The sequence below is a fragment of the Pimephales promelas genome, chromosome 4 (genome assembly GCF_988280905.1).
Source record: "Pimephales promelas chromosome 4, fPimPro1.hap1.1, whole genome shotgun sequence".
In the NCBI taxonomy this organism is placed as follows: domain Eukaryota; kingdom Metazoa; phylum Chordata; class Actinopteri; order Cypriniformes; family Leuciscidae; genus Pimephales; species Pimephales promelas.
In genome coordinates, this window is record NC_142772.1 from 29,824,847 (window position 1) to 29,843,660 (window position 18,814).

General features: G+C 38.2%; 1 protein-coding gene across 1 annotated transcript in view; it reads left to right on the forward strand.

The window, feature by feature from the left end:
* The window catches only part of efnb1 (ephrin B1), a 33,384-nt gene extending 18,057 nt beyond the window's left edge, over positions 1 to 15,327 (forward strand). Inside the window, exons 3-5 of the mRNA XM_039649870.2 lie at positions 9,595 to 9,687; positions 9,987 to 10,136; positions 11,677 to 15,327. Coding sequence (XP_039505804.1) covers positions 9,595 to 9,687; positions 9,987 to 10,136; positions 11,677 to 12,062 — 629 coding nt within the window. The 3' untranslated portion in view covers positions 12,063 to 15,327. The remainder of the gene's footprint in view (positions 1 to 9,594; positions 9,688 to 9,986; positions 10,137 to 11,676) is intronic.
* Positions 15,328 to 18,814: the final 3,487 nt, after the last annotated feature.

An 18,814-nucleotide genomic window follows, 5' to 3' on the forward strand; every position in this document is an offset into this window, starting at 1 on the left:
TACCCTCACACAGTATGTTGATTTCTATGATGCTGACTACTATGTTTCCTTTTCCAGCAGAGACCAACACTCACCATATCGTCATGCCACCCTCGTCGTACCCTAAAACGGCCCCTTTAATCCATTTGAGGAAGAACTGAAAAGATTCTCTCTTTATAGTTCAGCTGCACCCTCAATTTCGTCTGTAATATAAATTGTAATCTTTCAGGACATGTTATAGTACAAATCTAGATTTAGAGATTTGAATGATCGGCTCATATATAGAAGGCTGTACACGTCCCAGGATTCTCGAGTCGATATGCAGACAATGTAGTCCCTACAGAGGTTCAGAGCATTGGCTCCAGAGGGCAACTTAGCTTCTTGAAATCTCCTTGCTCCTTTCCTTTATCCATGTAGCTATTTGTCAAATCGTCTCCAGTCTGTCTGCTGAGGTTCTTTGAAGCAGACCGGGTCTGCACTCGCGTATCTTTGTCTCAGCCTCCGAGTCATACATGTTTAACTTTATCCTCTCAAGCTGTGCCGCAACATTTAGCTCAAGTGCTCCAGTCACCTTGTGCTGTTGCCTAAATTATGATTATTTATTTATTTTTAATCATGAAAAATATCCTTTAAAACATTACATTTGCAAAAGGGTGCTTGTTTTCAGAGAATATATGAAGAGTTCAGATGCAAAAGCCTCTAAATGCCATTTGAAATTTTCTTCTTTAATGATGATTTTTATCAAACTTGTATACTTAAGTTCAGTAATTTCACTTAAATAACAATTAATAGGTAATTATCATTGCCATTTAAGTGAAATCACGGAACTTAAATATACAAGTATGATAAAAAATCATCATTAAAGAAGACAATTTCAAATGGCATTTAGAGGCTTTTGCATCTGAACTCTTCATATTTTGCTTCCATTTTATTTCCCTTATCACATTGGCATTATTTAAATAAATTTTACATAAACATAAATCTAACAAATTTAGTTTATGCTTAAGGTTAAAAAGTGAGGTTTATGCTCATAACAATTAGCCACTGGGGTGAGAAATATAATCTTCAAGATCTCAAATCGTTAGTTTTCTATTTTTTTTTCCAGACTCTGTCATGTAATGTACACTCATGTTTATCAGCATTATTGTTGTTTTTAAGTTAGTTTAAGACGCATGAACAAGTTGGTCAGTCACTCAAAACTAATATTAACAACCCAATATAATTGAAATACTCAGGATGTTTTGCTTTTGATATTGATTAAAATACAGTTGAAAAAAGTTGCGCGGTTCTCATTTGGGTAATACAAGTTTAACCAATGAAATAAAATATATTTCTTATTTAGGTTCTTTTGGAATCAAAATAATTTAGGCATACAAGTACAAAAATATGCAGTCCTCTTGACATCGCTTTCAAGTTATGTGTGTTTTTATTGTTTGGGTATTTTTCCATGTCTGGACTGGGGTCAGTAAGTCTGTGCTTGGTCAGATTCTGTGTCTGTTTCTAATTGTGAAGAGAGATTCTGAGAATTCTCTGTCTTTTATGGGCTGGTTTAATTCCAGTATGTCTTCCAGAAAGACACTGTGCTGATCATGTCACTCTTGTGTGGATTCATGAAGCAGTACAGGTTTGAAATGGATCCTGGCTCATTGTTTGTTTGAGGGCGGCTTCAGAACCTGAATTCAATTCAGAACCATTTGGATGAGAGTTATTTGAGCTTTCGTGTTTCTCGTGATTTTAGGGACCTCATTATGGTATTCACTTTGACAGAGATCAGCTCTGACCCCACGTTTAAAAGAAAAATGATTTAGAAACCAAACCACACCATTTACTCATTCATCAAAATTGTACCTCTATAAACGTATCTTGCTGAAAGATATCAAATTTTCAAAAAAGCTGTGTACAGTATGTATGTGTGTTTGAGAAGTTGATTTGAAAAGCATGACAATGGAAACAGTACCGTCATACAGTCAAGGGAGCGCTAAAGATGATGGAAAGAGAAAGAAAAAAGCGAAGGATGGAAAGTGAAAAAATGGTGAGCAGTCACAAGATTATAACTGCATGAAATGCACGTAATGACACACAAGTGTGTGGCTGCTAGAAATGCTCTAATGGTTTATGCAATGTTTTCAGGATTAAGAGTGTTAAAAAGGGCTAAATTAAGGGTTGTTTAGGGTGAGCTTCTCTTCCCCGTGGCTGTGTCGAGTGTGTGTGCGAGAGAGCAAGTGTGCGTTCAGTTCTGTGTGTATTTTTGTATTAAGGCTGTGTCAGCAACATATGATTCTGATTTCAAGACAGTCCAGCTTTGAAGTAATTCTGACCAAACCGCTGCACCAGAATGATGTGTGTGTGTGTGTGTTGTGTATGTGGGTCTTTGTGTAACCTCTCACCATAACTGTCTCTCAGGCCACAGCTAAAGTATGAAAATGAGTGGCTTCATTTCGCTGTGGTCGCTCTAGGGCGAGAGAGGTCAAATATCACATCGAGCTGTATGTGTATGTGTGTGTTAGATGCCTGATTTAAACTACCCCTTTACCATGCACAAAAACGAAGAGCAAACGGTTGGTTTTAGCCGCTTTGTAATGCGAGAAGAAAATGGCTCCTATTGCAAAGGGCTATTGGATAACAATCCAATATCCACCCAGCCTGATATATTCTGCTCTCTGAAATGTTTAATCCGCTATTGGAAGCAGACGTCTAAAGTATGTTATAGATTTCAACTTTTGTAAATGTTAAGTTATGTCACACTGTTACCAATAATATTTATTATAGTAAAATTGTTTAATAAGATAGATCTTGCTTTTAGTGATTTTACTATTCTGATATGCACAAATTGGATCATTACATCCTGGATGGTTGGGGCCACATCATACATTTATTTCTTTGTTTAAATTATATATATATATTAGGGGTGTAACGGTTCACAAAATTCAAGGTTCGGTTCGATACGATACACTTATGTCGCGGTTCGGTTCGATACGTTTTTCGGTACGTTTCCAATATAGCAAAAAGAAATAAATGGCAGAGAAATTTTCTTGATTTATTTTTTTTAATTATGTTTTTATTAAAACTAATATCATAAAGTATGATATTTTTTAACTTTCAAAAATGCGTACCAAAAACCGAACCGAAAGCCTTGTACCGAACGGTTCAATACGAATACGTGTATCGTTACATCCCTAATATTTATATATATATATATATATATATATAAAATGCAATGTAAGTCTTTTGTTTTAATTTTCTACTCTCTCTTTGGCCTTTACAATTGGGCCTTAAAGTCCCCGTGAACCGGAAGTTGCAAACGATTTTTCTCCAGTGCTGTGACGTATTTCCAAGTGAAACGGAATATTGAACAGAGGGCAGGGTTTTACTCCAGCGCTCCTCCTCTCCATCTCTCGCTAATAGTAAACTAACGGTTTGAGGGGAGTGGTTAAGCGTTTCCCCACCCAAACTGTGAAACCTACGTCATCAGAAAAAGAAACCGTTCCAGACCGGAAGTAACTTTTCAGATTTTGATTAAAGATTACCAAGGTAAAACATTTTTTTTAATATATTTTTACTTGCACGGATCAATTGTTCACCACAAGACTAGTAATATGCGCTAACAAAGTAAATAGGTTCAATTTTGATTTCACGGGGACTTTAAGACTTGTGTGGGTTGCTTTGTAGTCCAATATATTTTTTAACTTACAATTTAACAGAAGATCCCTGAGCTTAAACTTAACTTCAGTTGCCCGTTTCTAACATTGAGATGTTCTGTGTCAAAGATCTTCTGTTCTTCGGAGTGACGGGTGCTATACACAGCCAGAAATAGCACAAGGTTTGGCAGACTTTCCCACATTTTACTCTTATCATTAGGTATTCTGGTGTTTGGAATAATAGTATCTATCCTGCTTCCTCTGTATTACTTCACCGTGACTGAGAGGGCCAAGTTTCAGAACCCTGAATAAGCATTGTTGACGTGTAAATGGAAGGTCAACTGAATAATAAACTGCTTTTTAAATTATAGTGAGCTCTTATTGTAAGCATTCATTTTGAAATCTTCATACACAAGAGTAACACACAACAAACACACTCTCTAAATCTCTGGTGCCTTGCAGACAAACATTGGCTGAATATTCAGTTCTGTGCTTGTGGTATATCTGACCTCTTTGGCAAGAAAGTACTAGTACAAAAAGACATAGTCAGCTAAACAACTTTTTCTCCCCTTTGAGGCAGAAGGGAATGAGAGCGAAAAGGAAAGAGACTGAGAAAGAAAGCAATATAAGACAGGGAGTTCATCTTTCTTTGTCTTATGGGACATCGGGCACCAGGTGCGCCAAACCGAGCAGGATTTCTGCTGTTTGTGTGTGTGTGTGATGTCACTCTGTCTTACGATCAGTGTGTGTATGGTAGTAATGGCCACTGTCACTGTAGTGATGCCCATGCGGATGTCTCAGTGGGCGATGAAGGTCAGTGATGCATGATGGGTCACACACTATATCCATGGAGCTAACGCACATAATGAGTGTTTGTCTGGGTGTGTGTTAGAGATGGCGAGCGAGTGTGTGAGCCACATTAGAACAGAGACTAATTGGCATTTAATTACATTCCCATTGTGCACAGTCTCTGCTCCCTCTCTAACACACACAGGTACACAAAATATGATGAGGGCAAGCAGGTCTTCAAGGCCAGGATCTGAATTAAACGTGCTACTGTACATGTTGAATTCTGGGAGATCTGGATTACTGCCGTCGAGAACACACACACACACGCTCTGCTTTCCCCTCTGCTTCATTAATCACAAAACGCTTTACCCAGAAATGCTTTTAATATAGTCTGAATATAATTGGCATAATGGTTTGTGCTGGTGTTTTGAAATGGTCTAATTTGCGAGAACACAGATAGCCATCTTCAGTAACAGAATGTGCTGGTCATTTTCTTCACTTACAGGTAATTTGACTGAATGGGTGGCATTGTTTACTAAAGAAAGAGAGCGAAAGAGCAAAGAAATGAAAGAAAGAAACAGTAAGGAAATATAAAGAGAAAGAAACAGAGGGATGGAAACAGAAATATAAAGAAACAGGAAGTAAGGGAGGAAAGAAGCCCAAGAAATGCAGAAAGACATGGACAGAAAGAAACAAGCAGGAAGGAACGAACAAAACAAAGAAACAATATATATAAGACAGGAAATAAATAAAGAAAGAAAGTGGAGGGGAAAACAGAAAGAATGATGGAAGAGGAGGTAACAGAAATGTAAAAAATAAACAGAAAGAAGGGATCAAATAAACAAAAAACAAGCAGAAGCGGAGCTGAAACAAAAGAAAGGAGTGAGTGGTTACATGATAGAAGTGTTGAATTCCATCAGTCCAGTGATCCATGCAGAGAGAGAGAGAGAGAGAGAGAGAGAGAGAGGAACAGCAGGCCGAGCCTCCTCTTGTTTCATTCCTCCCTTCCTCAAACCCCACGAGTGTGTTGGTTCATTTTGAAGGATTTTCTACTGGAACAATATAGGCTTTGTTGAAGGTAACAAACAATGACCCCTAAAACACACACACACACACACACACACACACCATTATGATGTGCCCAGTCAAACAAACACTCTGAACCTGTTGGAAGTGATGACAAATGTATGATTTTTTTTTTAATCGGATTGACTTCTGTTTGTATGTGGATGTAGAAGCACAGGGAAGTCGGTAAGGTTGGATGATTATTGCATTTTAAATTTCTTCCACAACACACTCACACATACACACACTCTCCCAATGAGCTGCTCGTCCTGCGGATTTAAAGGTCGGTCGTTATGCGACTGTTGGAGCAGTGCAGCGATCTGATTGGATGAGCTTTTGGAAGCAAAAGAAGATCTAATCTAGCCGTGTCTGATCTGATGAGTTGTGTACGTGTATGTGTGTGTGTGTGTGTGTGTGTTGGAGTGACCTGTCACTGGCTATCTGTGTTATGTCGACTGCATTAGAATGAACACTGACCCAAATCTCACAGACAAACACACATGCTGCTCACCCACCAAAAGATTGAAAACCTTTAGCATTTACATTATACATTTTCTGTCTGTCTTGCACAAAGCTGTTTTTCAGATCTTTCTGTGAGCGCAGTGGTCTTTTCCCTGAAGGTTCAGCCCGGAGCTGTTGGCTACTGTGGCTAACTCACTCAGTGAGGCGTCTTTTCCTTCTGCTCTTTGTTTCAGTTACTCATCAATCAGAGACTCGAGGGAAACAGCGCTGAGCTCTGCCGACTGAAACGTAAAAATGTTACTGCTTAAAAATATTCGTTTTGAAAGCCTGACTCAGCTGTGGTTGTGAACATTTGAAGTTTGTTCATTGAGGTCTGGTTTCTCTCATTCTGTGAGACGTGATGGGAGAACTTCAGCTCAATCAGGGCCTGTCGTGTTGGTTTAACAGCTGGATGATTGTATTCGAAAATATGGTACAAAAACCCGAGACATGCTCCTGAATATTCAACACTTCCTTTGAAACTGAACTATTCTTCAGTCCTGAATGTTAGAATCTTTCAGATTTTGGAAATAGGGAGATCTTTATATAATGTGTGTATATGTATATATAATATGTTTATATGATATGTGTGTTTATATATATATATATATATATATAAACACACATATCATATAAACATATTACAATATTTGACAGTATATATATATATATATATATATATATATATATATAATTATTATATTTTATAATGTATCAACCATTTATTCGACTGGTGGATATATTGGACTATCACTATATATCATTGCAAAACAATGATATGAAAATATTGGACAAAACTACTTTATATTTTATATTTACTTTATATTAATACTAATACTGTGTTTTCTACTTCAGGGATTGTGTGCGTGTTTGAAAACAGATGAGGCAGGCATGAGATGGCTGCATGATGGCAGAAGAATGAGCTTACAGCTACAAACAAATACTGATACACACACACACACACACACACACACATCCACACTATATGTCAGTCAATAAGAGATGCTAACTGGGGCAACACTATATGTATTGTGACAAGACTGAATATTCTATTCTTTGTGTCTCTCTCTCTCTCTCTCACTCACTCACACACACACACACACACACACACACACACACACACACACACACACACACACACAAACACAGAGAGGCAGATGGTAAATCCCCAACCCCTTCACATTTTTAATGTGCGTTTACACCTTGTTTTAAATCTAAATCACGTTAATCTCCCAGCCTGGTCATCTGGGATTTACGTGTTTGTGTGTTGTGTTTACGGTATATTCTTTTTACAAATACCTGCTGTGTTCTCAGTATTGATTTTACACTTCTTGGAATTCAGTTCGTCATGAGTCTGTCTAGAAATGAAGAGTTTGTTTAATCCATGCAGAAATTTCTTTCTTTTTTTTAGTGCACAGAGGCAGGAAACTATTAAGACCAAAATGTTCTGACCAGTTAAAATCCAGCAGTGATGTAGTGACAACAGAATGTGGCCGCAAAAAAAAAAAAAAATGCTTCATAGCCAATCCATCCCATTGCTAACAGTACACAGGGTGGGATTACCCTGCCTGTCTGGAATGTCTGTTGTGTTTTAGCCTGAAGTGAGAGTGTGCTGGAGTCAGGGTGGTGTGTGTGTGTGTGTGTGTGGGTAGAGCAGCACCGTGTGATGCTATTCCGTGGTTGGCACGGTGACAGGTTGGCATGGCGCTACCGTAAGGAGACTGGCACTCTGCCTACTGCCATACATCTCAATCTGCATGACATCATAGCAGCTCCTAGCAACCACACACATCACCCCTCCCCCATACACGCCCACAAAGGACCATTCACAATCACTGTGCCCTGGCCTTTCTCCCTCATTGGAGTCTCTCGCAGCTCTTTCCTAACAAGGATACATACTTCTGCTCGAAAGTTTCATAAAGTCAATACTGGTCCAAAGAATGATAACTAGAATCTTGCTCTTTAAGTGATGACAATGTTGAAATTGAAAGCAAGAAAGTCGGTATTCGCGGGATCCAAAAAAAAAAACAAAACAACAACAACAAGAGAGCCAAACATTTTTAGGGAATTAAATATTTATATTTAATCACAGAACCTGTCATTAATGCAGTCACCTGATTATATGTGTTCCATTATAAAAAAAAAAATCTGTTTTGAAAAATTATTTGTCTGTTTGAAAAAACATCTCATCTACAAAACTGTTTTGTGAAAACGTATGTTTAATTACTAGTAATGGTTCATGGTTCATTTCAAATCAGCCATAACTGAAAAATAATTTACAGTTCGGTGAGAGAGTTCATTGCAATATCTGTAATGACTCTCAACGATTCACGCAGAACTAGTGATTCTGATCGCAAGCAAGATCTTTTTAAAAGCAAACTGGCTTTTTTCTGTTTTGTATTTGTAGTCTGAGGACCTTATTTGCCGTTCCATTTGAAAGAAATTATGTTTAATGCACATGATAAATTTCTGTTCGCTTTAGAATGTTTTAAAACAGATACTCGTAGTGAACTACGCCTTTCTCCGTCATTCGGTGTGAACACAGTATGTACACTGCTACTACAAAATGCACGAGTGTGTGAAATGGGACACAACTTTTGTCTTTATATTATTCCTTGATTAACTTGAGCAATCAAACAGGAAATGCTCCTAAATTAAAATGATATTCTTCTTCTTTGTTTGAAGTGAAAAACTCCTAATTTTAAAGTGACAAATCCAGTGAGGAACTCATCGTAGTCTGTGTGATAGCTGTAAATGAGTGCGCATTTTAGTGAATAAGCATATTTTCTTATCTTACCTGTTCTGTAGTTTTGTGCTTACACTTACACATGTACACACTCAGCACGTCTCACTCACACCTCTTAATGAGTACAAACTAATGGAAGCTAATAATGTGTATGTGTGTGCGCGTGACCTTGTGCGAATGTAATTGGGGGTTAAATTGAATGATGGCGGATTACCCGCTGTGACAATATCGGTTTATTTAACTACATAATTGGAGTGTGTGTTTGTGCATTTTGTATATGCGTGTGTCTCTTTTTTAGAGCTAACTCACTCTCTCTCACATTTACCTCTTTCTCAGACACATAGCAGAGACGCAACAGGGTATGCATTGTGGCATATTTTTTAAACTCACAAGGTTCATTCTGTACAAATCGTTGAGGCTTTTGGGCCTACGAAAGAAAAAGAGAAAATTCATACACATGGCTTTTCTTACTGCATTGCTCTTTCTCTCTGTGTGTGTGTGTGTGTTTGTGCATTCCCATGGGATCAGATTACTATCATAGGGACTAGTAACAGGAGAATACACTGAGCTTTTTTCATCTTGTCCATATTCTCGAGACACACACACAAGCGTTAGTTTGTTTTTGGATGTTTCTAAGGTAATATATTAGGTTGCAATGTCTGATTTAAGGGCAGAACGAGTATTTCCTTAGCCAAAGACTGTGTGTGTATATGTGTTTGCATGTGCTTGTGTTTTGCGTCTGATTTATAGAGGTAAATTAGGGTTTCCGTTTCCTGCTTTGGTTTGCAGCAAGAACTCCAATCAAACGTCCTATAAATCTAAACCTAATTCACCCCAACAATGACTAACCCCCTCTCTGTCTCTCTCTGTCTCCAGCAACTTCTAATGCAACACAGGAAGGGTTGGAAAACAGAGAAGGTGGAGTTTGTAGCACGAGATCTATGAAGATCATCATGAAAGTGGGCCAAGGTGAGTTACACACACACACACACACACACCTTCTTTATCTTCAGCATGTCCAAAGGTAAAGTTATTTAAGCCCCATTTGGTGAATGATTAAGTCAGCTGAGTCATTAACCACCAATTAGATTGCAGTTGAACATAATCCAAGTTAGTTTCTGTCTCTAGGACTCTAAGGCGCCTGTCTCGTCAACAGAAACTGGACATTTTAAAATCTAAAGGAATACATTCAAACATATGCTGTTCTGAAATTGATTTCCTTGAATGTTTTTTTCTTAATTTGTTATGTATGCGATTTTATATTTCAGATCCAAATGCACCAGATCCAGATTTAACGGACCTCCTAGACCGGGACCAGGACAATGAGATCAAGGATCCCACAACCAGCCCTTCCCGCAAGATAGACCGAGGCAAAGAGAAAGGCATAGATGGGAAAGAATCCACAATGCCCGACAAAGGTGAGGAAACACAAATCATCTGTGTTTAAGTCACTTGGTTTGGGAACATGATGGGGTTTTCCTCCAAATGACATTGGGTATTCAGAGGACAAACTGATCTTCAGCAGTTCAGCTGTGAAGGTGTACCACAATAAATTTCACCAAGAAAACCAGCAGATGAAATACAGCAATGCAGAGCTACTGCCTCCCTCAGGCAGGTGTGTGTGTGCAAGAGAGAGACAGGAGTTAACGTAGCATGTCTTTATCACGTCCTAGCAGCCATTAACCTACGGGAGGTCTAAACTTCATTAGGAGAGAAAGAAAGAGAGAAACAGAGACAGAATCATTAAGAAACAACAGAGGGACTCATGCTGCATCTCTGCAGTGATCACACCACACAGATTCTTGAGGTCAGGTTCTTTTGCTCCAAGAGGACACTCAGACATTAACTGCTATTACATCTCAAAATTAGCTAGTTGTGGGTTATCTGAACAACTAGTCGACTAATTGGGATAAATTAAACGAGGTTCAGGATCAAATGATTCCATTTGGACATGCTTAGATAAGATTTTTAAAAAAAATAGCTAGAATGTAAACAAAATAAACCAGAATACAAGGGTTTTATGTCACATTTGTTACAGTTAAAGATGGCATATGTAAATTCACTATTTTCTGTTAGTATGTTATTAATATTATTGTAAAAGATTCACCCGTTTTTATTTCTCTCTAAAATATTAAGCAGCAGAATTGTTTTCAACATTGATAATAATAAGAAATGTTTCTTGAGAAACAAATCCGGATATTAGAATGATTTCTGAAGGATCATGTGACACTGAAGACTGGAGTAATGATGCTGAAAAATCAGCTTTGACATCACAGAAATACATTTTAAATAATTTTTAAAATAATTGTAATAATATTTCACAATATTGATGCTTTGACTTCGATCAAATAAATGCTGCTGTGGTAAAGATTAAAATACTTTAAAAAAACAACAAAAAAACATACTGACCCCAAACACTTGACTGGTAGTGTAAAGATTTAACCTTACTAAGAATGACAAGTTGACCATTGTGAACCATCTTAAACCTATTAAACATGAATTCGTAAACTATTCTTAAATTTTGTTTGCAAGACACTGTAATACAAGGCTAGTTTGCAGTGCTAAAAGTTTTGTACATGCTGGACTACCATTTGGAAGGATTATTCCAGTCTGGTTGTGTGTTGTTTAGCTTCATACTGCTGTTAAATATACTTGACAACATGGATTTTATTATTCATAAAGCCCATTTAGCTTCAGGAGTCATCTGTAGCTGTTTCAGCTGAGAGCGCAACGATAATCACAGCAACAGTTTTATTCACTTTAATAGTTGCTCAGTGCCAATGCAAACAAACACAAAGTTTTGTTTCTACAGCCATTGTCTGTTATCTTTGCCTCTGACAACAAAGAGCGACTCTAAACACTGATAATCAGTGTGTGTGTTGCTAACATAATCTTAAACAATAAATTCTAAAGAAAAAGAAAAATGTCTTTCATAACGTCTTTCTTTATCCCTCTCAGACCAGAGAAACCAGGATAGCAGTCCTGGTTCAGTGGAAGGCATTTTTGCCTCTAAACCAGCTCTCTTTGCTGCAATTGGAGCCGGTTGTGTCATCTTCCTCCTCATCATCATCATCCTCATCGTCTTGCTCCTCAAGCTTCGCAAGAGAACCCGCAAGCACTCGCAGCCCAGGGGTGGGACTGCCCTGTCACTCAGCACTCTGGCCACGCCCAAAGGATCCGCCCAGGCTGGCTCAGAACCCAGTGACATCATCATCCCCCTGCGGACATCAGAGAATAACTACTGTCCACACTATGAAAAAGTGAGCGGTGACTATGGGCACCCCGTCTACATAGTGCAGGAAATGCCACCCCAGAGCCCTGCCAATATCTACTACAAAGTCTGAGAGAACGAGAGCGAAGCAACCGCAATAAGAACCTGTTTTTGTAAGGTATTCTGACTCTTTTTTTTCATTACCTAACCCCGTCTGCTCCGCGTGCAAGAGGATGGAGAGGGAGAAGTGGAAAGGAGGAATGAAAAAGACTACGTGGATGATATTCCTCTCAGATTTCCTTCCCTCCGTCCCTTTTCCGAACACTACACTGTGTGTATGTGTGTGTGCCGGTCGCTCTCGATATGTGCGTGAAATGGTAGAAAACCTCCCCAAGTTGCGTGGCACTCAGGCACGGACTTCACTGCTGAAGAACAGCCGACAAGCAGTCACAGAAGGACGCTACAGTGACATCACAAAGCAGGAAGCTCTCATTCCTGTGTGGTTTTTGTACCTTTACAACCCTTTGCTTAGCTTTTTGCCTCTTTTTCGTCTCTCACTCCATCAGTGTTTTGTTTTTATCAGTATCAATCCAATTCTTGCAGCTTTCAAAGTCTCGCTCAAAGAAATGTCTTAAGCACTGTTACTAAAGCTCTCAGTATGTCCTCTCATCTCATTTCCTAGCGTCTCTCCAGACACTCATTCATTTTACATGCTGTAGAGGCAATTGAACAAACACACTGACACTCATACATGCACTTTGGTGTTCATGGGTCAGTAACAAACAGCCTCTCGGTGGAAAAGTAAGTGAGTGAAATAGGGAATTTAATATGTAAACACCAGTGTCAGACCTTCCAGAAGTCCCAGTCTGCCTTTTGTTCATTTAAGAAACAGTTCAGTTGAAATCCTCTCCCCTCTCAGCCGAAGACAAGTAGATATCTGTTGTCAGTGATGCGTGAGGTGCTAATATTTGTATTTTGCCATTATTTTTTTTTATTTCTTATTCTATCTCCCAAAGGTTTGTAGGTCAAAAAAAATCTTAAGGGATTTGCCTCTACACCATGAGCCTATGACCTCTTTTCAGTCTCAAAACATGCTAACGCATATCTTTGCATAATTTAGCTCACTAATGTCTTTTTTGTGTGTGTGTATAATTCACGTCTCGCTGTTTGGAAGTAGACGTGGGCTCTAACCAGTATGACCGTGTGTATGTGGAGTACCATGCAGAAGCCAAAAATCTATCGACATACATGTGAAATTATGCCTTCACCTCTCCATCCTCTAAGATATGCACATCACTTATTCCAGTTTGCATACAAACACACGCAGAAAAAAAACCCCGTAATCATCTACGAATCCTGGAAAATGTAGTGCTAGATCTATTTTTGTATGGACTGCACGTGAAATGATAAACAGTAAACAGTGGCGGCAGGTGCGTTTACGCCTATGCTAATTTAAAATTAGCAGCATTTGCATCTGGCCTCAAGCGCAGCCAATCAGAGGAAGCCTGATATTTCTCTGTAGCTTTCTCGTAAAATAGATTTTTGAAATTATATTTCGATTAGGGTTTATTACTTGTGTTTTTTGTCGTCAATTCCTCTTAATTTAGTTTCTAAAGCCCGAGATTATGTAAATAATGTATGTTGGGAGAAAATGTTGAATATAAAGTTTCCATTTTATTATAGACCCTGTTAATTAAAATATAATTAGGATTTTTGAAAGTGCAAAAGCTTTTGTAAATAGTCTTTTTTGGAAAAAAAAGACATTTTGTAAGTAAAATGTTTCATGGTTTTCTCTTTATTTTAAATTGTTTTTTTTTTTCCCGTTTCGGTTGGTTTTTGATTAAGGAGACTTAGAGGTCCCTGTAGAACGGGTTTTAAAAGGTCAGCCTAAAGAAGCATAAAGACATGCAAGTCCCTTCACATACACACACGCACATACACACACTTTATCCTCCCTATTACACCAGGGAATGGTATTTTTGTTTTGTTTCATTTTTACAAATGCTGTGATGGAACCAGGTCAAATATTCCATGACATGGTTCATGGAGGAGGAAAAGAGGAGAGAGAAACAGTTATTACTCAAGAAATCCTTAAGTACACACACACTTACAGACTGACATACCATTCTTATAGCACACAATACATACACTATATATAAACACCATTAGATACAGGGCAAGCACCAGCAAACTACATTAAAAAAAAAATGAAACCAGCAACAGCTTGTGCAACTAAACTGAATATTTATGTATGTTTGTCTGAGTGTTTATGGCAAATCAGGTCTTTACGATTGACATTAGAAGAGCACTTTTTGAAATTCATGGCTTTGTATTTACCATTGAAATGCAGGGGTGAACTGACCAGTCAGCTTGTGAAAGCGAGAAAGTCGAAGTATTGCACTGCAAAAATAAATAAATAAATACAACGAAATCAGTTTTTAGATATTTTACTGTTTTTTTTTGTTTTTGCAGTGCATAAAGTTAACCCAATTTTGGCATCTCTGTACATTATTTAACAGCAAAAGCTATGAATAGATTGTGTAGTTTATGGATCAGCACTGCTGTGGTGGGAACTTATTCAGTGACTGACTGTCTTTTGCTGCAGGCTTTTTGCAGCTTAGCGGCACACTTAGCAGCTGTAAGGAATACACTTCTTTGACGTTTGTCTGTACCACAATAATAGAGTGAAAAAAGTCAGCCATCTTGTTTACCGGAAAATACTTGAGGCTTTGATTCCTCCCTAATGCTGCGGTTTGACACCAGTGATGTTGTGTGAATCTTTCAGACATCTGTTAATAGCATTTCTCCCAATGAAGTTGACTTATTTGTGGAGAACTTGTTCACCCAAACACACGCAAACAACCCCCCTCCCCCCCTCCCCCGGCAAAGAGACAGATTGGTGGTGCCTTTTGACCCTGTGAGGATTAACACAATATTATGAGAGAGACAAATCTAATGAGAAAACCTTTTCCCTGGCCTAGATTCATCCCCATCACACACAGTTCATCCACTCTTTCACAAAAACGACTTGTTCATAGCGCGGGTCAGTGCAGTGCTGAGGCCGTTAGGCCAACCGCGACACCCACAAAAAATGTTCAGAAAAAAGCTTATGCTGCACAATGTTTCCTCCTGCTGTTGCTGATTTTTTAATTATTATTCAGTGAACTACATTATTATTGTTATAATTTTTCTTTTACTAAGTTTTTGTTGCAGATTTCAGTATTATTGATTTAAGTTTTGATGTATGTGTTGGCAGTGCTGACGCCCCTGTGGCGACACTGTTTTTTTTTTGGTAGAATTCACAGTGTCCTCAGAGTTCCCCGATATATGACACTAAAGCCAAGTCTCAGCCCTCAGAAAGCATTTTAAAAGGATAAATAAAGTTTTTTCCTATGGAAGCTGCTTGTCTCTTGTGTTTGTGACCTCTTGTCTATGAGAGCGAATGAATGAATTTGCATGTAACTCTGCAGCAGTCATTTTCTGTCCGATGTACTCATGCTATACATTGGTTTTTCTGTCTTGATTACACACAAACACAAACTGTGCTGCTTTTTCAAACATAACAGGCTGTGACTGTCTCAGCGAGTGACGTTCTCTGTGTCACAAATATTTAATAATGCCTCTGGGTATCTGTACACGGCCACTCAAGACTCGCTCACAAACACTCTTGTTTGACTTCAGCGCATTAAAGTTTCATTGAGTGGCTGGACTGCAAAAGCATTCTGTCTCATGTCTAACGGGACTCATGGAAGTATTCTGTTGTCTGCTATCTTGATGCAGGTTAGCGTTATGCTATATATTAAAACTTTTGACATTATTTCTAATTTATCATGCAAATTGATTTTTGTTTGGCCATAACATGTTGAGAGGATCATTGGAAATACATGCATGTGGTGACATTTCTACAAACTGATATTGCATTGCATCTTGCACATTTCGATTAAAAATGTCCAATTAGTTGCTCAAAAGGTAGATTCAGTTTTACCCAGAACAGAACGTGAATCTGGCCTTGTTTATTATATTGGTTGTAGCTACATATCCAGACAGTGTGAAAATAATGTCTGGTGAGTGGCGCTAAAAGGTCAAAGTCCCCATGAAATCAAAATCTACGAATCTTTTTTTTTTATGGATATTACAGTATGTATTATAGTATGTACTATAAATGATTTAACCGTGCACATTATTATTTTTTTTAATCATGTGCCGTTATCTTTACTTAAAACTAACTCTTGAAACAACATCTCTTCTCTGATGAAGTGTTTACTTGCGCGAGGACGGGACCTGTCACTCACATCAAATCACAGCAATAACAAACCACAATCCAACAATCCAATCAATTCCTGATGGACAAACTCAAGTCCCAAAGCTTCTTGTTTGAGAAGTCGTTTCAATGGGATATAACAATATGGAAGAAAAGACTATTGCAACTTCCGTTTTATGGCAATTTTTTAACATTTATCATGGCAACTTGGGCTGCCTACCCTAAACTCAAGTCTTAACTTAACAGTTAGTATTAACAAAAGCAAATGAGAAATAAAACACAGTTTCTAAAGCAACCATACCCTTTCAACCTGCCTTTACATGTTTTTTCATGCTCTTTTATCATGTCTCTGCATCAGAAGCGCAGTACTGTATCAGTTGATCTAGCAAAAAAACTTAGACACAACCATATATATGGAACTAGTTATGCGATACAAATGTCAAAATATATCAGTTTACAATGCACTGTTTTAAAAGCGTTTTGAGGCGATAAGATCCTGTCGCAAATGGCATACTTCATATGCACTTTCGGTCTTGTGGACTTACAATGGCTGCCGCGGCCGCGTGTCCATTAAGTCCGCGAGCACCCCCTTCGCGGTCAATATGCACCCTCGATGCACACTTTTGTCAAGCCGTAGGACTCGTATAAGACCGCAAGTGTTTAGGGTGCCATTTGGGACAGGACCATAGTATTGCACAAGTAGAGTGTATAATTGAATATAGGAATGACAAACAATTTACTATATTCACTAAAATATCACTTAAGTTTTTTTGTGTGCGAGACTGAGACACAAGGAGAGACTTAGAGAGTATTAGGAGAGTCATGTGACAGGTGATCAATCTGCACAAGACTGATATTAGATTTACTGCCCACTCACCCCAAGTGCATTCTGGGTAAATGCCGTGGGCTCTGCAAGCTTCTATCTGCTACTATTACAGACCCCAGAGGGAGGGAGAGAGAATCTACCGAGAGAACCGGAGGAGGGAGTTCAACGGCCCAACGGGTGAAGTTAGAAATCAGTGGAAAGACTTGAAAACAGCGAGAGAAAGAGAAAGACGCAAGTCTGTGATTTTATTTTATCATCTGTTTGATGATGCAGCGTTAGATGGAAGAGAACAATCAAGCCCGTGATCTCTCATCTCGTCTGTAATCCAATCAGACTTGAACACTGAACTGCTCCCTGCAGCTGGCATCAGAACACACTTGATTATTATCCTGAGAAATGGCATCCTCCTGTTTCCAGACAAGTTCCCGCATCCTCATCATTTCCCGTTTCAAAATACTCAAAATGCTATTGAAAAACGTGCTTACTTTGGTTGGTTGACCATTTGGAATGTTTAAACCATTTTTAGCCAAATGGGATTGCATAATAAGAAGGCCTCATTTTTTTTTCACACATTCATTATATATTTCTTATATATTAAGTATTATACAAAAAAATATAAATTTTATTATACAGTATCATTTATTTATTTAGTGCACAACACTTTTCAGAAAGATCTGTTAAACTTGACTTTTTTGTTGCTGTTTTTTTTTCTTGCGTAAATGATTTCTATTTTAAATAAATGTTCTTTTGAACTTTCTATTCATCAATAAATCCTGAATTTTTGTTGATCAATAGCATATTAAAGAGAGATCAAAAACAGTAAAAAACTAATGTGAAAAATAACACACACACACACACGTATAAATTTGACAATTCCCCCCTGATGTTCGGTGGTCTCTCTGTGAAAGGGTTCACATGTGAATTAGAGCCGCAGTCGGAGAATAAGATAAATATTGAACTATAACGTCTGCTACCTTGCAAAGCAGAGAAGGAGAGATTGATGCCTGGAGAGTTAGAGACAGACAGAGATGGAGGTCGAGGGATTATACAGTTATTTCATTCTCTTCCTCTATTTTACTTGCTTTAATTGTTAATTATTTTTTAACGAGCTCTGTAGAAACAAGTCTTTCCTTCTCTAAATCACTGTTTCCTCCACTCACTCTGTGTGTAGGACACTTTTAGCAGGAGCAGCAGGGGAACTCTCTTTCTCTCACTGTCTCTCTGCTCCATCTGCCCCCTAACTCACTCTAATTCCCAGTGATCTGTAGGGGGGGAAGTTTCAGGGTGGTTTCATTCATGTCCTCTCATTTGTCTATGTCAGTAGAGTAGCCGCTCTCTCTCTCTCTTATCTGTCTCTCAATTGTTTTTTTTTTCCCTGAATACCTGGTTTTGCCACTTACAGTATAATTCAGTGTTTGTAATTACATGCATGTTCATGTATATGTAATTACAATTAGGCCTATATGTTAATTGTGTCAAAATACTTACCAAGACTATGTATGAGCAGAATATGTTTCAAGTGGTAGAAGTGCACAAACATGTCTCTGAAATGTTACTGGTATCACGCCAAAACATAATTTCTAATCTGTAAATCATTTTAATTGTCTAAAGGGTGTGTATCTGAGAAGGTAGTTATATTTTTGTGTGTGTCTGTGTGAAACATCTTTCCTGAGATTTAAAGGAGGGTGACTATGAAAAGTGAGGCCGTAGTCACAGAGGTTCATTTGGGAGTAGCTTGCTCCACAGCCTATTAAATCTTAATGCGTTTATGATGAAGCCGCACGGACATTATAGCAAA